This window comes from Pleurodeles waltl, chromosome 6 (genome assembly GCF_031143425.1).
Source record: "Pleurodeles waltl isolate 20211129_DDA chromosome 6, aPleWal1.hap1.20221129, whole genome shotgun sequence".
NCBI lineage: Eukaryota > Metazoa > Chordata > Amphibia > Caudata > Salamandridae > Pleurodeles > Pleurodeles waltl.
In genome coordinates, this window is record NC_090445.1 from 824,016,215 (window position 1) to 824,039,008 (window position 22,794).

General features: G+C 48.5%; 1 protein-coding gene across 1 annotated transcript in view; it reads right to left on the minus strand.

The window, feature by feature from the left end:
* PDCD11 (programmed cell death 11) overlaps positions 1–22,794 on the minus strand; it is a 345,954-nt gene that overhangs the window by 127,670 nt on the left and 195,490 nt on the right. The window contains exon 15 of the mRNA XM_069242225.1: positions 4,557–4,751. Coding sequence (XP_069098326.1) covers positions 4,557–4,751 — 195 coding nt within the window. The remainder of the gene's footprint in view (positions 1–4,556; positions 4,752–22,794) is intronic.

The window sequence follows — 22,794 nt, forward strand, 5'->3', positions numbered from 1 at the left end:
AATATATTTGAAGTGGGAGCTCCCCTTCCCCCAACAGCAAGGGAATGGGCATTTTTGGTCATTAGGATTAATCAATTACATCAGAGTGGCCCACCAACTAAGAGAACTAGGTTCTGGGAGGTATGGGAAACTTGGTACAACTCATTGCAGTTAGGAAGTTCTAAGTCCTTTGGAATGTAGGATAAACATGTTCAATGAAAGTATCAAAGCAGGCAGATCTGTTAAGGGTGAGGCTTGCGGATGGTTCCACGGAGAACTCCTACGATGATAGGTTCGTTTTTGCGTGGCCTGTGAGCCATCTTGGAGTGATGGCGTGTTCCCCGTTGCTCTTCTCACCCTTCTGGGGTGGGGAGCAGGTGGTTCTTTGTGCCCTTACCATTCTGAGCTCCCTTACCCCTTTGAACATACAAATGAGGACACAAAAGAACTCAAGTTGGTTGTCGTGATGGCATCTAAAAAGTATTCTGTTTCCTGTTGTGGGTTGTGCAAAAGAATTCAGGTCCAGCTCCTCAGTGTTTTTCCAACCTTTAGCAGTGGCTTTGTGTGATTTTTGACTGGTTGATTCTAAAAGTATCAAATCAGACCATTTTAACACTTATGAGCAGAACTCGGCCCGGCATCTCCGCTCTGCCAACCTCGCCCTCGCAACCATCCCACGTGTTCGCGGAACTACAACCGGCGGTAGATCATTCTCGCACCTCGCCGCCAAAACGTGGAACACCCTTCCCACCCACCTGCGCCAGACCAAAGACCTCCTTACCTTCAGGAAACTTCTCAAGACCTCGCTGTTCAAGCAGTAAGCAGCACCCCCCACTTCATCTCTCCCCGCTCCCCTCCTCAGTGCCTTGAGACCCTCATGGGTGAGTAGTGCGCTTCACAAATCCCTGATTGATTGAACTACTTCATTTTGCAGCTCTTGCAAGAGCCGAATGCAAATGAAAGTATAGCCTTTCAGTATTTTGTAACTTGCGCCCTGACATCTTGCTAATCCAGAGCACCGAAACAAGCAGTCCAAGTGAAATCCGGATTGACCTAATTATACTGTTTAAGGAGCAAGCTCAAGCTTTTCAGTTGGGCTACATATTTCAGCTTTTCTGCAGGCAAGAGATGCTTGTTAAGTGGGAAAAAAATCCCTAAATTTGTCAGAGGGCATTTTTTTTATGAATATATGCCATACCAAATACATACAATTTTCCACCAAAGCACTGGCTTTAGAAAGCCATTTTTAATGCTTAGTTGTTGCAGTTTAAAATCCAATTACACTCAAGCATGTATCATTTCTCAAACCATCAAAACATCACTATTAATATAAGTACACATGAATAAACCAGATTTCACATTATTGGTTGTATTGTGTTGGTTCATGGAGGTTGGCATAGATGTGCTTTGAGGATTATTCCTACTCCAAGTGGATTATTACTACAAAGGCAATGAAAGCCTAAAACCGGATTCTCCACCCAGAGTTCAAACAGAGGCCTACTATTCAATATCTGTGACTTGCTTTGATTACTAAGTGTATAGGTCCTTCAGGTTAGAAAAAGCACATCATTTGGATCAAACTGTTTTGCTCAAAATCACACACGAATTCTGGACTCTCTCCACAACAACATATGTGATCACAGCTCGCAAGTTATGGCTTTTGCAACATGAAGCATGTTTGCAGCAGTACACTGCTGCCCCTATGTGTAGAACCAATAGTTAGAATTTTACAAAGAAAAGACTCTCCACTTTCTAATTCTGCTCTGCTTGATCTCACAGAGACGTGCTCCATTCAGTCGGTGAACAAACATGAATTACTAGTGCAGAACAGGCCACAGCAACATCTATGATGCAACAGGGTGTTGTCCTACCACTCTGTAGGTAAGTGACTCTTTTTGACACGGTTGCCCCCCACGTTTTGCCTGGTACATGATGTGATTTTTTGCACTGAGTTCCTGCTAACCAAATTCTCAGTGCCAGAGCTCTTTTCCAAAACTGCACAGTTGTTTCCCCAATTGGCAAATCCTTTAGCACCCTCTGTAAGTAGTTGTAAATGGTACCTGGGGTACCAAAGAGACTCCCTAAGGGCTGCAGCATGAAATGTGCCACCACAAGGGACCCCTCACCAAGCACCTGACAGGCTGTCATTGCAGGCTGCATTTCGTGGTGCAGACAAAAGTGAAAAACAACAGGGCACAGAGTCAGTGTGGCATGTCCCCTAAAACTGCATGCAATATATAAAGTCACCCCTCTAACAGGCCTTGCATCCCTAAGGCAGGGTCCACTATATTACATCTGAGGGCATATCTGCACAAGTAGATGTGCCCCTGCTATGTCTTTGTCAATTCTCATATATAGTAAGTGTCCAAGGAAGCCATTTTAAATGCATGTGTTGGAAATGGGTCAAAATGAGTTCCCCAGCTACTTGATGGTTTCACTGAAGATAGGGCTGTCTGGTGTCAAACATATCGTATTGGTGAATCCACATTGATGCCAGTGTTGGATTTACCAATACATGCACCCAGAGGGTCTCAGGTGTGCTCATGGACTGGTTTCTGCCAGCTTGCCACCCAAGACACCATTCTGGCCACCTAGGGTGAGAGCCTTCTACTCTCAGGAAGCCAAGAACAAATGCCTGTCTGGGAAGAGGGTGTAACACCTCCTCTCACAAGATGACCTGATCAGCCTTCTTAGGGCGGCAAGCCTCAAAGGACTGCGGCCTTTGTTAAGTGAATATGGCTTCCCTCACAGGAGAGGAAGCCACCCCCCTATCCAGAGCCCATTTGTCACCTAAGCAGGAGGAAAAATTAGCTAGTCAGGTAGGCATGCCACCTCCAAGCTAGTACCACCCCTAAGGTGGGCTACTGTAAGGTGGACACGATATTCCGAGGTAGCCATCTTTGAAATGGCATACCTAGGTTTTCTGCAACAGTGTTATGCCCACTTACCACAGGAAGTGGTCATATGTGGAGGTGTAGTGACCCCAAGGGTAAGTAGCCTATTGGCTACTACCATACACACCCCTAGTGCCCCTAAATTCAGTATTTAGGGGAGCCCCTGGCACCAGGAAAGCAGCTCCTGACGACCTAAGACGACAAAGGACACAGAAGATCTGCAAAAGTGGACAAGGAGAAAAGGACCTGACCTGGTACCAGCCCTGCCGGCCTGTCTGCATCCCTTGACGAAATCTGCACCAAAGTCGACTCGTCCTGCAGCTGTGACTCCAGAAACACGGCAGGACTGCCTGTCTCCGAAAAAGACTGAAGACCTCCTTGTCAACAGCAGACCTGTTCACCAGCAAACTCCAAAACCTGACACTTGAAGTAACCACTGCACCCGCCATGTATGAGCCGAGTTGAAGTGGACCACCAGTGCCAACAAGGTTCCCCAACCCTCAAGAGTTCAGGTCCATCGTGGTTTCACCCCTCCTGGACTCCCCAACGACACCTGCAGCCTCTGCACACAGCCCCCCTCCCCTACTGCGACCGCACCAGTCAGAAAAACATGACACCTAAGGACACCTCTGCTCCTGTGGCCCCTGAGCTGTGGAGAAGACGACCAAAGGTGCCTACCTGTGCCCGAGCATTGTGAAGCCTGAACTCGGCTGTTCGTTCAGCCCAACTGGCCTCCTGGCTGCTCAACCACACTACCCCTAAACAGAGCACTTTGGGATTGTATAGCAAGCCCTGTCCACTGACTAGGGAAGCCCTAGTCCCTTTACATAGTATTCACATATCACAGAGGTCCAGCTTCCAACACAATCCATCTAGCACATAGTAGATACCAGCAGTGTACAGAACTAATATTTACCTGGGTGGAAACTGTAGCACTTAGAAGGATGTTCTGTGACATTTTTGCCTATGGGGCAAAAATTTAAAATATTTTGTGAGTTTCAGAGTACTCACTCGTCTAAAACACGTGTTCACAACTTTGACAATGTATCCACAAGGTGATAAGATGGTACTGCAGTTTAGTCACATCCTTCATGTCTGGGCTTCTCAATAATCTGAGACTGCCTATGTTACCTGGCACAAGCTAATGGTCATTGGTCATCTGTTATTAGGAGAGATTCCCACCAGGTCACTTTAAAGTCAAGTGACAAATGGGCATTACTGTGTTGGGAAGGCTATCCAGTGGCAGCTCCTGTTCACAGTGACAATTGGAAAAGACACCTTTGGAGAAGAGAGATGTTCTCCTATGCAACAGGATACATAGGTCCCTCTGCGAGTAGATAAATGGGGACAAAAGCTCTGTTGCTGCAACCACTCATCTAGTTAATTCAACGCACACAGCCCACAATTAGAATTTTGTACTAATGTCGAATAATGGAGTACAGCCAGAACAGATAATTTTTCAGACATGGATGAAATTAAAATCTTCTGTAAAGCTGCAGCGAGTTTGTTGCAAAAGTGACAGTACAAGGGGTTCAAGATCCTGAAGGTTTTACCGTCTTAACACCAAAAACAGTAAGAAGCAAGGAACGGTCGAGGAGCCATGAACGGGTAGTTTGGTTTGGTTTGAAAATGGATAAATGTTTTCTTCTCTAGAGTGAAATTACACATCGCAAAGAAGGATACAATCTGTCCTTGCACATTACTTAAGCACATCAAGCCAGTGAGGAAATCCCCCTTCTGCAGCCAACGCCAGAGTAATTTGCAGTTGGTGACATGGTCGGAAAGGTGCATTGTGGGAAGGAACGCAGGAACATCCTCTGGCACTACAGAGACTTCAAGGCCAGTGTCTGTTTTTCTGACAACTGTCACATCAACCATCTACAAGAAAAGAAAAAAATAAACAATAGGAAAAGCCATATATTTACCCTAAATACGGATCTTGGAGCAGAAACTTATATTTTACGATTAGTTTTTAGATATAGCAATGAGTTAATCCGAGATACCCAAAAGCAGATAAATAACAGTCTGTACAAGGAACACCATCAAGTCCTACTCAGTCCTGTGCCAGTTGAACAACTGACTCATTCACCAAACATCTGTTTCAAGCTGAACTTCTGACTTACAAACTCCAAATATAAATTATGGGCTATATGTACTAGCCTGGCATTATTAAAGAACTGCCTTGTAAGATGAATCATGACTAGTTACCAATTCTGAAAGGCCGCTTCCTGGAAAAATCAATGGTACATTCTACATGATGTAGCTGCCACTGTCTCCCTCGTGAGAAAACCCACATATGCAGAGAAAATGTGTGGCTGCTTGGAGACCGTCATTGCCAAGGGTTGCACAGACAGGTTAAGGGGAGGCTAGAGTAAAGAAATCACAGGTATTGGACCATGATAATGCCTGTAAAGTGCTCAATATACTGCATTTTCTCCAACAATAATGGCCATTTCTTACAATTCCAGAGCTGGGTTCAGAAAGAAAGGGACATTATCTGTTCTGCAGTGTAAGGAAATGCCTCCTTGGCATGGTTACCCCCTGACTTTTTGCCTTTGCTGATGCTATGTTTTGAATTGAAAGTGTGCTGAGGCCTGCTAACCAGGCCCCAGCACCAGTGTTCTTTCCCTAACCTGTACTTTTGATTCCACAATTGGCACGCCCTGGCACCCAGATAAGTCCCTTGTAACTGGTACCCCTGGTACCAAGGGCCCTGATGCCAGGGAAGGTCTCTGAGGGCTGCAGCATGTCTTATGCCACCCTAGAGACCCCTCACTCAGCACAGACACACTGCTTACCAGCTTGTGTGTGCTAGTGAGAACAAAATGAGTAAGTCGATGTAAAGAAATGGCTCCCTGTTGCAGTTACCCCCCACTTTTTGCCTGATACTGATGCTGACTTGACTGAGAAGTGTGCTGGGACCCTGCTAACCAGGCCCCAGCACCAGTGTTCCTTCACCTAAAATGTACCATTGTATCCACAATTGGCACACCCTGGCATTCAGATAAGTCCCTTGTAACTGGTACTTCTAGTACCAAGGGCCCTGATGCCAAGAAAGGTCTCTAAGGGCTGCAGCATGTCTTATGCCACCCTAGAGACCCCTCACTCAGCACAGACACACTGCTTACAAGCCTGTGTGTGCTAGTGAGAACAAAATGAGTAAGTCGACATGGCACTCCCCTCAGGGTGCCATGCCAGCCTCTCACTGCCTATGCAGTATAGGTAAGACACCCCTCTAGCAGGCCTTACAGCCCTAAGGCAGGGTGCACTATACCATAGGTGAGGGTACCAGTGCATGAGCACTGTGCCCCTACAGTGTCTAAACAAAACCTTAGACATTGTAAGTGCAGGGTAGCCATAAGAGTATATGGTCTGGGAGTCTGTTTTACACGAACTCCACAGCACCATAATGGCTACACTGAAAACTGGGAAGTTTGGTATCAAACTTCTCAGCACAATAAATGCACACTGATGCCAGTGTACATTTTATTGTAAAATACACCACAGAGGGCACCTTAGAGGTGCCCCCTGAAACTTAACCAACTATCTGTGTAGGCTGACTGGTTCTAGCAGCCTGCCACAAACCGAGACATGTTGCTGGCCCCATGGGGAGAGTGCCTTTGTCACTCTGAGGCCAGTAACAAAGCCTGCACTGGGTGGAGATGCTAACACCTCCCCCAGGCAGGAATTGTCACACCTGGCGGTGAGCCTCAAAGGCTCACCTCCTTTGTGCCAACCCAGCAGGACACTCCAGCTAGTGGAGTTGCCCGCCCCCTCCGGCCAGGCCCCACTTTTGGCGGCAAGGCCGGAGAAAATAATGAGAAAAACAAGGAGGAGTCACTGGCCAGTCAGGACAGCCCCTAAGGTGTCCTGAGCTGAAGTGACTCTAACTTTTAGAAATCCTCCATCTTGCAGATGGAGGATTCCCCCAATAGGGTTAGGCTTGTGACCCCCTCCCCTTGGGAGGAGGCACAAAGAGGGTGTACCCACCCTCAGGGCTAGTAGCCATTGGCTACTAACCCCCCAGACCTAAACACGCCCTTAAATTTAGTATTTAAGGGCTACCCTGAACCCTAGAAAATTAGATTCCTGCAACTACAAGAAGAAGGACTGCCCAGCTGAAAACCCCTGCAGCGGAAGACCAGAAGACGACAACTGCCTTGGCTCCAGAAACTCACCGGCCTGTCTCCTGCCTTCCAAAGATCCTGCTCCAGCGACGCCTTCCAAAGGGACCAGCGACCTCGACATCCTCTGAGGACTGCCCCTGCTTCGAAAAGACAAGAAACTCCCGAGGACAGCGGACCTGCTCCAAGAAAAGCTGCAACTTTGTTTCCAGCAGCTTTAAAGAACCCTGCAAGCTCCCCGCAAGAAGCGTGAGACTTGCAACACTGCACCCGGCGACCCCGACTCGGCTGGTGGCGATCCAACACCTCAGGCGGGACCCCAGGACTACTCTGATACTGTGAGTACCAAAACCTGTCCCCCCTGAGCCCCCACAGCGCCGCCTGCAGAGGGAATCCCGAGGCTTCCCCTGACCGCGACTCTTTGAACCTAAAGTCCCGACGCCTGGGAGAGACCCTGCACCCGCAGCCCCCAGGACCTGAAGGACCGGACTTTCACTGGAGAAGTGACCCCCAGGAGTCCCTCTCCCTTGCCCAAGTGGAGGTTTCCCCGAGGAATCCCCCCCTTGCCTGCCTGCAGCGCTGAAGAGATCCCGAGATCTCTCATAGACTAACATTGCGAACCCGACGCCTGTTTCTACACTGCACCCGGCCGCCCCCGCGCTGCTGAGGGTGAAATTTCTGTGTGGGCTTGTGTCCCCCCCGGTGCCCTACAAAACCCCCCTGGTCTGCCCTCCGAAGACGCGGGTACTTACCTGCAAACAGACCGGAACCGGGGCACCCCCTTCTCTCCATTCTAGCCTATGTGTTTTGGGCACCACTTTGAACTCTGCACCTGACCGGCCCTGAGCTGCTGGTGTGGTGACTTTGGGGTTGCTCTGAACCCCCAACGGTGGGCTACCTTGGACCAAGAACTAAGCCCTGTAAGTGTCTTACTTACCTGGTTAACCTAACAAATACTTACCTCCCCTAGGAACTGTGAAAATTGCACTAAGTGTCCACTTTTAAAACAGCTATTTGTCAATAACTTGAAAAGTATACATGCAATTTTGATGATTTGAAGTTCCTAAAGTACTTACCTGCAATACCTTTCGAATGAGATATTACATGTAGAATTTGAACCTGTGGTTCTTAAAATAAACTAAGAAAAGATATTTTTCTATACAAAAACCTATTGGCTGGATTTGTCTCTGAGTGTGTGTACCTCATTTTATTGTCTATGTGTATGTACAACAAATGCTTAACACTACTCCTTGGATAAGCCTACTGCTCGACCACACTACCACAAAATAGAGCATTAGTATTATCTATTTTTACCACTATTTTACCTCTAAGGGGAACCCTTGGACTCTGTGCATGCTATTCCTTACTTTGAAATAGCACATACAGAGCCAACTTCCTACAGTCGACATGGCACTCCCCTCAGGGTGCCATGCCAGCCTCTCACTGCCTATGCAGTATAGGTAAGATACCCCTCTAGCAGGCCTTACAGCCCTAAGGCAGGGAGCACTATACCATAGGAGAGGGCACCAGTGCATGAGCACTGTGCCCCTACAGTGTCTAAGCAAAACCTTAGACATTGTAAGTGCAGGGTAGCCATAAGAGTATATGGTCTGGAAGTCTGTCAGACACGAACTCCACAGCACCAGAATGGCTACACTGAAAACTGGGAAGTTTGGTATCAAACTTCTCAGCACAATAAATGCACACTGATGCCAGTGTACATTTTATTGTAAAATACACCCCAGAGGGCACCTTAGAGGTGCCCCCTGTAACTTAACCGACTATCTGTGTAGGCTGACTGGTTCCAGCAGCCTGCCACACTAGAGACATGTTGCTGGCCCCATGGGGAGAGTGCCTTTGTCACTCTGAGGCCAGTAACAAAGCCTGCACTGGGTGGAGATGCTAACACCTCCCCCAGACAGGAGCTGTAACACCTGGCGGTGAGCCTCAAAGGCTCACCCCTTTGTCACAGCACCGCAGAACACTCCAGCTTAGTGGAGTTGCCCGCCCCCTCCGGCCACGGCCCCCACTTTTGGCGGCAAGGCTGGAGGAAACAAAGAAAACAACCAGGAGGAGTCACTGGCCAGTCAGGACAGCCCCTAAGGTGTCCTGAGCTGAAGTGACTAACTTTTAGAAATCCTCCATCTTGCAGATGGAGGATTCCCCCAATAGGATTAGGGATGTAACCCCCTCCCCTTGGGAGGAGGCACAAAGAGGGTGTACTCACCCTCAGGGCTAGTAGCCATTGGCTACTAACCCCCCAGACATAAACACGCCCTTAAATTTAGTATTTAAGGGCTTTCCCTGAACCTAGAATTTAGATTCCTGCAACTACAAGAAGAAGGACTGCTGAGCTGACAAACCCCTGCAGAGGAAGAACAGAAGACACCAACTGCCTTGGCCCCAGACTTACCGGCCTGTCTCCTGCCTTCCAAAGAAACCTGCTCCAGCGACGCTTTCCAAGGGACCAGCGACCTCTGAATCCTCTGAGGACTGTCCTGCTTCGAAAAAGACAAGAAACTCCAGAGGACAGCGGCACTGCTCCAAAAGAACTGCAACTTTGTTACAAGGAGCAGATTTAAAGACCCCTGCAACTCCCCGCAAGAAGCGTGAGACTTGCAACACTGCACCCGGCGACCCCGACTCGACTGGTGGAGAACAACCAACTCAGGGAGGACCCTCCGGCGACTCTACGACTGTGAGTAACCAAAGTTGTCACCCCTGAGCCCCCACAGCGACGCCTGCAGAGGGAATCCCCAGGCTCCCCCTGACCGCGACTGTCTGAACTCCATTTCCCGACGGCTGGAAAAGACCCTGCACCCGCAGCCCCCAGCCCCTAAAGAAACGGAACTTCTGTGCAGGAGTGACCCCCAGGAGGCCCTCTCCCTTGCCCAGGTGGTGGCTACCCCGAGGAGCCCCCCCCCTTGCCTGCCTGCATCGCTGAGGAGACACCTTGGTCTCCCATTGAAAACTGAAGGAAACCCGACGCGTGTTTGCACACTGCACCCGGCCGCCCCCGCGCTGCTGAGGGTGTACTTTTTGTACTGACTTGTGTCCCCCCCGGTGCCCTACAAAACCCCCCTGGTCTGCCCTCCGAAGACGCGGGTACTTACCTGCTGGCAGACTGGAACCGGGGCACCCCCTTCTCTCCATTATAGCCTATGTGTTTTGGGCACCTCTTTGACCTTTGCACCTGACCGGCCCTGAGCTGCTGGTGTGATAACTTTGGGGTTGCTCTGAACCCCCAACGGTGGGCTACCTTGGACCAAAAACTGAAACCTGTAAGTGCCTTACTTACCTGTTGAAACTAACCATAAACTTACCTCCCCCAGGAACTGTGAAAATTGCACTGTGTCCACTTTTAAAACAGCTTATTGTATTTTATGTAAAAAGTATACATGCTAAAGTAATGATTCAAAGTTCCTAGAGTACTTACCTGCAATACCTTTCAAAGGAGCTATTACATGTAAAAATTTGAACCTGTGGTTCTTAAAATAAACTAAGAAAATATATTTTTCTATAACAAAACCTATTGGCTGGATTTGTCTCTGAGTGTGTGTACCTCATTTATTGTCTATGTGTATGTACAACAAATGCTTAACACTACTCCTTGGATAAGCCTACTGCTCGACCACACTACCACAAAATAGAGCATTAGTATTATCTCTTTTTACCACTATTTTACCTCTAAGGGGAACCCTTGGACTCTGTGCATGCTATTCCTTACTTTGAAATAGCACATACAGAGCCAACTTCCTACATTGGTGGATCAGCGGTGGGGTACAAGACTTTGCATTTGCTGGACTACTCAGCCAATACCTGATCACACGACAAATTCCAAAAATTGTCATTAGAAATAGATTTTTTGCAATTTGAAATTTTTCTAAATTCTTTAAAGTCCTGCTAGGGCCTTGTGTTAGTCCCTGTTAGCATTTCTTTTAGAGTTTAAAAGTTTGTTAAAAGTTTGAATTAGATTCTAGAAATAGAGTTAGTTTCTTACAAAGTATTCCAACTTTTAGAAACATAATGTCTAGTACAGATATGAATGTGGTGGAACTCGACACCACACCTTACCTCCATCTACAGATGAAAGAGCTAAGGTCACTCTGTACAATAAGAAAAATAACAATGGGCTCCAGACCTACCAAACTACAGCTCCAGGAGCTGTTGGCAGAGTATGATAGAGCCAACCCCTCTGTAGATGGCAACACAGAGGATGATGATAGTGACTTGGAGGGTGATTCCACCCCACCAGTCCTATCTAGGGAGAACAGGGCTTCTCAAGCCCTGACTCCAAAAATAATAGTCAGAGATGCTGGCTCCCTCACAGGAGGGTCCAGCCTCTCTGAAATCACTGAGGATAACTCCAGTGAAGAGGACATCCAGTTAGCCAGGATGGCCAAAAGATTGGCTTTGGAAAAACAGATCCTAGCCATAGAAAGGGAAAGACAAGAGATGGGCCTAGGACCCATCAATGGTGGCAGCAACATAAATAGGGTCAGAGATTCTCCTGACATGTTGAAAATCCCCAAAGGGATTGTAACAAAATATGAAGATGGTGATGACATCACCAAATGGTTCACAGCTTTTGAGAGGGCTTGTGAAACCAGAAAAGTGAACAAATCTCACTGGGGTGCTCTCCTTTGGGAAATGTTCACAGGAAAGTGTAGGGATAGACTCCTCACACTCTCTAAAAAAGATGCAGAATCTTATGACCTCATGAAGGGTACCCTGATTGAGGGCTTTGGATTCTCCACTGAGGAGTATAGGATTAGATTCAGGGGGGCTCAAAAATCCTCGAGCCAGACCTGGGTTGACTTTGTAGACTACTCAGTAAAAACACTAGATGGTTGGATTCAAGGCAATGGTGTAAATGATTATGATGGGCTGTACAATTTATTTGTGAAAGAACACCTATTAAGTAATTGTTTCAATGATAAACTGCATCAGCATCTGGTGGACCTAGGACCAATTTCTCCCCAAGAATTGGGAAAGAAGGCGGACCATTGGGTCAAAACTAGGGTGTCCAAAGCTTCCACAGGGGGTGACCAAAAGAAAGGGGTCACAAAACCTCCCCAAGGGAAAGGTGGTGAGACAGCCAAAAACAAAGATAGTAAAGAGTCTTCTACAGGCCCCCAAAAACCTGCACAGGAGGGTGGGCCCAGAGCCTCTTCACAAAACAATTCTGGGTACAAGGGTAAAATCTTTGATCCCAAAAAGGCCTGGTGTCGTAACTGTAGTCAGTCTGGACACCAAACTGGAGACAAGGCCTGTCCCAAGAAAGATACCACTTCTAACTCCCATCTAGCTAAAACTGGAATGGCCAGTCTCCAAGTGGGATCAACAGTGTGCCCAGAGCAAATCAGGTGTCACACTGAAGCTACATTAGTCTCTGAGGGTGGGGTGGATTTAGCCACACTGGCTGCCTGGCCCCCTAACATGCAAAAATACAGGCAGCAGCTCTTAATTAATGGGACAAGTGTAGAGGGCCTGAGGGATACAGGTGCCAGTGTCACCATGGTGACAGAGAAACTGGTTTCCCCTGGCCAATACCTGGCTGGACAAACTTATCCAGTCACCAACGCTGACAATCAGACTAAAGTACATCCCATGGCTATGGTAACTTTAGAGTGGGGAGGGGTCAATGGCCTGAAACAGGTGGTGGTCTCCTCAAATATCCCAGTAGACTGTTTGCTTGGAAATGACCTGGAGTCCTCAGCATGGGCTGAGGTAGAACTGAAAACCCATGCAGCCATGCTGAGTATCCCTGAACTGGTGTGTGTCAAGACTAGGGCACAGTGCAAGGCACAGGGTGAAAAAGTAGAGCTGGAGTCTGGAAAAATGGCCCAGCCTACCAAGAGAAAAGGAAAGTCAGCTGGGAAACCAGCTGCAACACAACACCAAAAAGAGAACCTCTCTTCTCAGGAAGAAGTTCTGCCCTCTGAGGGAACTGAGCCTATGGAGCTGGAACCTTATCAGGTTGAGCTCTTGGGCCCAGGGGGACCCTCAAGGGAAGAGTTGTGTAAGGGACAAGAAACCTGTCCCTCTCTTGAAGGCCTTAGGCAGCAAGCTGCTGAAGAGTCCAAAGGCAAGAAAAATGGAACACATAGGGTCTATTGGGAAGATGGACTCCTGTACACTGAGGCAAGAGATCCCAAACCTGGTGCCACTAGGAGAGTGGTAGTGCCTCAGAGTTTCAGAGAGTTTATCCTGACCTTAGCCCATGATATTCCCCTTGCTGGGCATTTGGGACAAACCAAGACGTGGGAGAGGTTAGTCAACCACTTCTACTGGCCCAATATGTCCCAGAAGGTTAAGGAGTTTTGCCTCTCCTGCCCCACCTGTCAATCCAGTGGTAAGACAGGTGGGCACCCAAAGGCCCCCCTCATTCCACTTCCAGTGGTGGGGGTCCCCTTTGAAAGAGTGGGTGTGGACATAGTTGGTCCACTAGAACCTCCCACAGCCTCAGGAAATATGTACATCCTAGTAGCAGTGGATCATGCTACTAGGTATCCTGAAGCTATTCCCCTTAGGTCGACTACTGCCCCTGCAGTAACCAAGGCCCTCATTGGTATCTTTACCAGAGTGGGCTTCCCTAAGGAGGTGGTGTCTGACAGAGGTACCAACTTCATGTCAGCATACCTAAAACAAATGTGGAATGAATGTGGGGTGACTTATAAATTCACTACACCATATCATCCACAAACTAATGGCCTTGTTGAGAGATTCAACAAGACATTAAAGGGCATGATCATGGGGCTCCCAGAGAAACTCAAAAGGAGATGGGATGTCCTCTTGCCATGTCTGCTTTTCGCTTACAGAGAGGTGCCTCAGAAGGGAGTAGGATTCTCACCCTTTGAACTTCTGTTTGGCCACCCTGTAAGGGGACCACTTGCTCTTGTTAAAGAAGGCTGGGAGAGACCTCTTCATGAGCCTAAACAAGACATAGTTGTAGGAAGTTGGCTCTGTATGTGCTATTTCAAAGTAAGGAATAGCATGCACAGAGTCCAAGGGTTCCCCTTAGAGGTAAAATAGTGGTAAAAATAGATAATACTAATGCTCTATTTTGTGGTAGTGTGGTCGAGCAGTAGGCTTATCCAAGGAGTAGTGTTAAGCATTTGTTGTACATACACAAAGACAATAAATGAGGTACACACACTCAGAGACAAATCCAGCCAATAGGTTTTTGTATAGAAAAATATCTTTTCTTAGTTTATTTTAAGAACCACAGGTTCAAATTCTACATGTAATATCTCATTCGAAAGGTATTGCAGGTAAGTACTTTAGGAACTTCAAATCATCAAAATTGCATGTATACTTTTCACGTTATTCACAAATAGCTGTTTTAAAAGTGGACACTTAGTGCAATTTTCACAGTTCCTAGGGGAGGTAAGTATTTGTTAGGTTAACCAGGTAAGTAAGACACTTACAGGGCTTAGTTCTTGGTCCAAGGTAGCCCACCGTTGGGGGTTCAGAGCAACCCCAAAGTCACCACACCAGCAGCTCAGGGCCGGTCAGGTGCAGAGTTCAAAGTGGTGCCCAAAACGCATAGGCTAGAATGGAGAGAAGGGGGTGCCCCGGTTCCGGTCTGCTTGCAGGTAAGTACCCGTGTCTTCGGAGGGCAGACCAGGGGGGTTTTGTAGGGCACCGGGGGGGACACAAGTCCACACAGAAATTTCACCCTCAGCGGCGCGGGGGCGGCCGGGTGCAGTGTAGAAACCAGCGTCGGGTTCGCAATGTTAGTCTATGAGAGATCTCGGGATCTCTTCAGCGCTGCAGGCAGGCAAGGGGGGGATTCCTCGGGGAAACCTCCACTTGGGCAAGGGAGAGGGACTCCTGGGGGTCACTTCTCCAGTGAAAGTCCGGTCCTTCAGGTCCTGGGGGCTGCGGGTGCAGGGTCTCTCCCAGGCGTCGGGACTTTAGGTTCAAAGAGTCGCGGTCAGGGGAAGCCTCGGGATTCCCTCTGCAGGCGGCGCTGTGGGGGCTCAGGGGGGGCAGGTTTTGGTACTCACAGTATCAGAGTAGTCCTGGGGTCCCTCCTGAGGTGTTGGATCGCCACCAGCCGAGTCGGGGTCGCCGGGTGCAGTGTTGCAAGTCTCACGCTTCTTGCGGGGAGCTTGCAGGGTTCTTTAAAGCTGCTGGAAACAAAGTTGCAGCTTTTCTTGGAGCAGGTCCGCTGTCCTCGGGAGTTTCTTGTCTTTTCGAAGCCGGGGCAGTCCTCAGAGGATGTCGAGGTCGCTGGTCCCTTTGGAAGGCGTCGCTGGGGCAGGATCTTTGGAAGGCAGGAGACAGGCCGGTGAGTTTCTGGAGCCAAGGCAGTTGTCGTCTTCTGGTCTTCCTCTGCAGGGGTTTTCAGCTAGGCAGTCCTTCTTCTTGTAGTTGCAGGAATCTAATTTTCTAGGGTTCAGGGTAGCCCTTAAATACTAAATTTAAGGGCGTGTTTAGGTCTGGGGGGTTAGTAGCCAATGGCTACTAGCCCTGAGGGTGGGTACACCCTCTTTGTGCCTCCTCCCAAGGGGAGGGGGTCACAATCCTAACCCTATTGGGGGAATCCTCCATCTGCAAGATGGAGGATTTCTAAAAGTTAGAGTCACTTCAGCTCAGGACATCTTAGGGGCTGTCCTGACTGGCCAGTGACTCCTCCTTGTTTTTCTCATTATTTTCTCCGGCCTTGCCGCCAAAAGTGGGGCCTGGCCGGAGGGGGCGGGCAACTCCACTAGCTGGAGTGTCCTGCTGGGTTGGCACAAAGGAGGTGAGCCTTTGAGGCTCACCGCCAGGTGTGACAATTCCTGCCTGGGGGAGGTGTTAGCATCTCCACCCAGTGCAGGCTTTGTTACTGGCCTCAGAGTGACAAAGGCACTCTCCCCATGGGGCCAGCAACATGTCTCGGTTTGTGGCAGGCTGCTAAAACTAGTCAGCCTACACAGATAGTCGGTTAAGTTTCAGGGGGCACCTCTAAGGTGCCCTCTGGGGTGTATTTTACAATAAAATGTACACTGGCATCAGTGTGCATTTATTGTGCTGAGAAGTTTGATACCAAACTTCCCAGTTTTCAGTGTAGCCATTATGGTGCTGTGGAGTTCGTGTTTGACAAACTCCCAGACCATATACTCTTATGGCTACCCTGCACTTACAATGTCTAAGGTTTTGTTTAGACACTGTAGGGGTACCATGCTCATGCACTGGTACCCTCACCTATGGTATAGTGCACCCTGCCTTAGGGCTGTAAGGCCTGCTAGAGGGGTGTCTTACCTATACTGCATAGGCAGTGAGAGGCTGGCATGGCACCCTGAGGGGAGTGCCATGTCGACTTACTCGTTTTGTCCTCACTAGCACACACAAGCTGGCAAGCAGGGTGTCTGTGCTGAGTGAGAGGTCTCCAGGGTAGCATAAGACATGCTGCAGCCCTTAGAGACCTTCCTTGGCATCAGGGCCCTTGGTACTAGAAGTACCAGTTACAAGGGACTTATCTGGATGCCAGGGTCTGCCAATTGTGGATACAAAAGTACAGGTTAGGGAAAGAACACTGGTGCTGGGGCCTGGTTAGCAGGCCTCAGCACACTTTCAATTGTAAACATAGCATCAGCAAAGGCAAAAAGTCAGGGGGCAACCATGCCAAGGAGGCATTTCCTTACAATAGTGGACTATGTACTTGGCCTTCGCTCAAGAATGGCAGAGTACATGGAAAAGGCAAGTAAAAACCTTGAGGCCAGCCAACAACTCCAGAAGTTGTGGTATGACCAAAAGGCTGCACTGGTTGAATTTCAACCAGGGCAGAAAGTCTGGGTTCTGGAGCCTCTGGCTCCCAGGGCACTCCAGGACAAATGGAGTGGCCCTTACCCAGTACTAGAAAGGAAGAGTCAGGTCACCTACCTGGTAGACCTGGGCACAAGCAGGAGCCCCAAGAGGGTGATCCATGTAAACCGCCTTAAGCTCTTCCATGACAGGGCTGATGTAAATCTGTTGATGGTGACAGATGAGGACCAGGAAGCTGAGAGTGAACCTCTCCCTGATCTCCTCTCATCAGACCCTAAAGATGGCTCAGTGGATGGGGTGATCTACTCAGACACCCTCTCTAGCCAACAGCAAGCTGACTGTAGGAAGGTCCTGCAACAGTTTGCTGAACTCTTTTCCCTAACCCCTGGTCAGACACACCTGTGTACCCATGATGTGGACACAGGAGACAGCATGCCTGTCAAAAACAAAATATTTAGACAGTCTGATCAAGTTAAGGAAAGCATCAAGGTGGAAGTCCACAAGATGCTGGAATTGGGAGTAATAGAGCACTCTGACAGCCCCTGGGCTAGCCCAGTGGTCTTAGTCCCCAAACCTCACACCAAAGACGGAAAGAGAGAGATGAGGTTTTGTGTGGACTACAGAGGTCTCAACTCTGTCACCAAGACAGATGCCCATCCCATTCCTAGAGCTGATGAGCTCATAGACAAGAATTTGGCAGCCCCTAATTTAAGTACCTTTGACTTAACAGCAGGGTACTGGCAAATCAAAATGGCCCCTGGAGCAAAAGAAAAGACAGCATTCTCCACACCTGATGGGCATTATCAGTTCACTGTTATGCCCTTTGGTTTAAAGAATGCCCCTGCCACCTTCCAAAGGTTGGTGAATCAAGTCCTTGCTGGGTTGGAATCCTTTAGTGCAGCTTATCTTGATGATATTGCTGTCTTCAGCTCCACCTGGCAGGATCACCTGGTCCACCTGAAGAAGGTTTTGAAGGCCCTGCAATCTGCAGGCCTCTCTATCAAGGCATCCAAATGCCAGATAGGGCAGGGAACTGTGGTTTACTTGGGACACCTTGTAGGTGGAGGCCAAGTTCAGCCACTCCAACCCAAGATCCAGACTATTCTGGACTGGGTAGCTCCAAAAACCCAGACTCAAGTCAGGGCATTCCTTGGCTTGACTGGGTACTATAGGAGGTTTGTGAAGGGATATGGATCCATTGTGACAGCCCTCACAGAACTCACCTCCAAGAAAATGCCCAAGAAAGTAAACTGGACTGTAGAATGCCAACAGGCCTTTGACACCCTGAAGCAAGCTATGTGCACAGCACCAGTTCTAAAAGCTCCAGATTACTCCAAGCAATTCATTGTGCAAACAGATGCCTCTGAACATGGGATAGGGGCAGTTTTGTCCCAAACAAATGATGATGGCCTTGACCAGCCTGTTGCTTTCATTAGCAGGAGGTTACTCCCCAGGGAGCAGCGTTGGAGTGCCATTGAGAGGGAGGCCTTTGCTGTGGTTTGGTCCCTGAAGAAGCGGAGACCATACCTCTTTGGTACTCACTTCCTAGTTCAGACTGACCACAGACCTCTCAGATGGCTGATGCAAATGAAAGGTGAAAATCCAAAACTGTTGAGGTGGTCCATCTCCCTACAGGGAATGGACTTTGTAGTGGAACACAGACCTGGGAATGCCCATGCCAATGCAGATGGCCTTTCCAGGTTCTTCCACTTAGAAAATGAAGACTCTCTTGGGAAAGGTTAGTCTCATCCTCTTTCGTTGAGTAAGGAAATGCCTCCTTGGCATGGTTACCCCCTGACTTTTTGCCTTTGCTGATGCTATGTTTTGAATTGAAAGTGTGCTGAGGCCTGCTAACCAGGCCCCAGCACCAGTGTTCTTTCCCTAACCTGTACTTTTGATTCCACAATTGGCACACCCTGGCATCCAGATAAGTCCCTTGTAACTGGTACCTCTGGTACCAAGGGCCCTGATGCCAGGGAAGGTCTCTAAGGGCTGCAGCATGTATTATGCCACCCTGGAGACCCCTCACTCAGCACAGACACACTGCTTGCCAGCTTGTGTGTGCTAGTGAGAACAAAACGAGTAAGTCGACATGGCACTCCCCTCAGGGTGCCATGCCAGCCTCTCACTGCCTATGCAGTATAGGTAAGACACCCCTCTAGCAGGCTAAGGCAGGGTGCACTATACCATAGGTGAGGGTACCAGTGCATGAGCACTGTGCCCCTACAGTGTCTAAGCAAAACCTTAGACATTGTAAGTGCAGGGTAGCCATAAGAGTATATGGTCTGGGAGTCTGTTTTACACGAACTCCACAGCACCATAATGGCTACACTGAAAACTGGGAAGTTTGGTATCAAACTCCTCAGCACAATAAATGCACACGGATGCCAGTGTACATTTTATTGTAAAATACACCACAGAGGGCACCTTAGAGGTGCCCCCTGAAACCTAACCGGCTATCTGTGTAGGCTGACTGGTTCCAGCAGCCTGCCACACTAGAGACATGTTGCTGGCCCCATGGGGAGAGTGCCTTTGTCACTCTGAGGCCAGTAACAAAGCCTGCACTGGGTGGAGATGCTAACACCTCCCCCAGGCAGGAGCTGTAACACCTGGCGGTGAGCCTCAAAGGCTCACCCCTTTGTCACAGCACAGCTTAGTGGAGTTGCCCGCCCCCTCCGGCCACGGCCCCCACTTTTGGCGGCAAGGCTGGAGGGAACAAAGAAAGCAACAAGGAGGAGTCACTGGCCAGTCAGGACAGCCCCTAAGGTGTCCTGAGCTGAAGTGACTAACTTTTAGAAATCCTCCATCTTGCAGATGGAGGATTCCCCCAATAGGATTAGGGATGTGACCCCCTCCCCTTGGGAGGAGGCACAAAGAGGGTGTACTCACCCTCAGGGCTAGTAGCCATTGGCTACTAACCCCCCAGACCTAAACACGCCCTTAAATTTAGTATTTAAGGGCTTCCCTGAACCTAGAAAAACAGATTCCTGCAACTACAAGAAGAAGGACTGCTGAGCTGAAAGACCCCTGCAGAGGAAGACCAGAAGACACCAACTGCCTTGGCCCCAGACTTACCGGCCTGTCTCCTGCCTTCCAAAGAACCCTGCTCCAGCGACGCTTTCCAAGGGACCAGCGACCTCTGAATCCTCCGAGGACTGCCCTGCTTCGAAAAAGACAAGAACCTCCAGAGGACAGCGGCACTGCTCCAAAAGAACTGCAACTTTGTTACAAGGAGCAGATTTAAAGACCCCTGCAACTCCCCGCAAGAAGCGTGAGACTTGCAACACTGCACCCGGCGACCCCGACTCGACTGGTGGAGAACAACCAACTCAGGGAGGACCCTCCGGCGACTCTACGACTGTGAGTAACCAAAGTTGTCCCCCCTGAGCCCCCACAGCGACGCCTGCAGAGGGAATCCCCAGGCTCCCCCTGACCGCGACTGTCTGAACTCCATTTCCCGACGGCTGGAAAAGACCCTGCACCCGCAGCCCCCAGCCCCTAAAGAAACGGAACTTCTGTGCAGGAGTGACCCCCAGGAGGCCCTCTCCCTTGCCCAGGTGGTGGCTACCCCGAGGAGCCCCCCCTTGCCTGCCTGCGACGCTGAAGAGATCCCTTGATCTCTCATTGACTTCCATTGAAAACCCGACGCGTGTTTGCACACTGCACCCGGCCGCCCCCGCGCTGCTGAGGGTGTACTTTCTGTGCTGACTTGTGTCCCCCCCGGTGCCCTACAAAACCCCCCTGGTCTGCCCTCCGAAGACGCGGGTACTTACCTGCTGGCAGACTGGAACCGGGGCACCCCCTTCTCTCCATTGTAGCCTATGTGTTTTGGGCACCTCTTTGACCTTTGCACCTGACCGGCCCTGAGCTGCTGGTGTGATAACTTTGGGGTTGCTCTGAACCCCCAACGGTGGGCTACCTTGGACCAAAAACTGAAAACTGTAAGTGACTTACTTACCTGTGAAAACTAACAATAACTTACCTCCCCCAGGAACTGTGAAAATTGCACTAAGTGTCCACTTTTAAAACAGCTTATTGTGTTTTATGTGAAAAGTATACATGCTAAAGTAATGATTCAAAGTTCCTAGAGTACTTACCTGCAATACCTTTCAAATGAGCTATTACATGTAAAATTTTAACCTGTGGTTCTTAAAATAAACTAAGAAAAGATATTTTTCTATAACAAAACCTATTGGCTGGATTTGTCTCTGAGTGTGTGTACCTCATTTATTGCCTATGTGTATGTACAACAAATGCTTAACACTACTCCTTGGATAAGCCTACTGCTCGACCACACTACCACAAAATAGAGCATTAGTATTATCTCTTTTTACCACTATTTTACCTCTAAGGGGAACCCCTTGGACTCTGTGCATGCTATTCCTTACTTTGATATAGCACATACAGAGCCAACTTCCTACACTAACCCTTCTCGTTGATGTGATGGTTACCATGAAAGCAACTTTCCAGAATAGGAACTGTAGGGGGCAGAAATTAAAAGGTTCAAAAGGTGTGGACATAAGTCTTGTATGTACCACGCTCAGATTCCATGATGAGACTGGGGGAGCTAGTGGAGGGATTATTCTTTTTGCCCCTTCCATGAACACTTTAATGGCTGGTACAAGGGAAAGGGACTGATGCTTATGCTTATGCTTTTGAAGGTACGCTGCAATTGTAGCAAGGTGCAGTCATATGGAAACATATGCTTATCTTGATTTGTTTTTAGGTGTAACAAATAACATACTACTTGTTGTATGTGGGCACACAGGGGTTTATGTGTTGCTCTATGCAGTAAGGGCCAAATATTTTCCATTTATCTGCATAGCAGGTTCTGGTTGTTAGATGCCTCGCCTCTTTAAGAATGTCCATACATTCTGGAGGCAGGTGCAAGTATCTGAATTCTCTGACTTCAGGAGCCAAATTGCGAGGTTCAGTTGTTTGGGGTTGAAATATTGGACTTTTCTGCCACTGATTGAGAAGCTTCTCGTGAGGTATTAAGGACAGGTCCACCAGTGTTGTGTACCAGGATTGTCTCGTCCAAGTGGGAGTTACTAAGATCATCTGGAGGTGAAGCTTCAGCACTTTGAGCTTTTTGCACTGGCGAAGAGGTCTACGGATTAAGTATTGCTGTAGGACTTAGGGATGGAGTTCCCACCCTTGGCTTGTTGCCGCGTTCTGCTGAGTAGGTCTGCTATTCAATTGTCCACTCCCAGGAGATATTCTACAGGGAGGGGGCTATGGTGGTGAAGAGTCCAATGCCAAATCTCCTGCGTCAAGCGTAAAAACTGTATTGAATGGGTGTCTCCCTAGTTTTGTATGTAATACATTGCCAACATTGTGTGTTTGGAGAACAACTCTCTGAGTCAGACTGGCTACAAAAGGGTCTGATGGTTTTGGTTACGTACAAGTTGAGAAAGACTAAAACGTACCTAAGGTCACAAGTATATCATATGTTCCATATACAAAGGATAGTGTGGGCAGTAATAAGAGAAAAATTCAGCACAGCAAGCTTGAAATCTTCCTCGCTTCAAGTTGCAGCGTAGAGAATAATGTTCACTCAATTATAGGCATCTCTGAGACATTTCAAAATATCTGGCATCACTGCTTTTACTCTGGTTCCATTTTTATGTGAAGTGGCAGTTTCTTCCAGTACGCTGAAAATCTGAGCCATGACAAAGCAGCAATCACACACAAGTTAGGAAGGCATCTGTGCACTTGACTTGAAATTAGCAACCTCGTGGTAACAGACTCTTTAAGTTGTACTGTTTTATTCAGCACATCATTCATTGTTCTTAATGAGTCTTTGGTGCTTTTTCAGTCTGAAAAACCGGACTCAAATTGATCTAAGAAAACACAGTTTTAATTTGAATCAGTGTCTGAAACGCTAGTTTTATTGCACTGTGGTTATAGAGAGCATTTTGTCCCTGGTTTGGACCTTCATAGGTCAGTGTGTATTTCATTTCTGTCGCCCTATGTTCCCTTTCTGTTGGACGGTCGTCTTTTGGTTGTGGGATATCACCAACGAGATCCTATGTGAACCC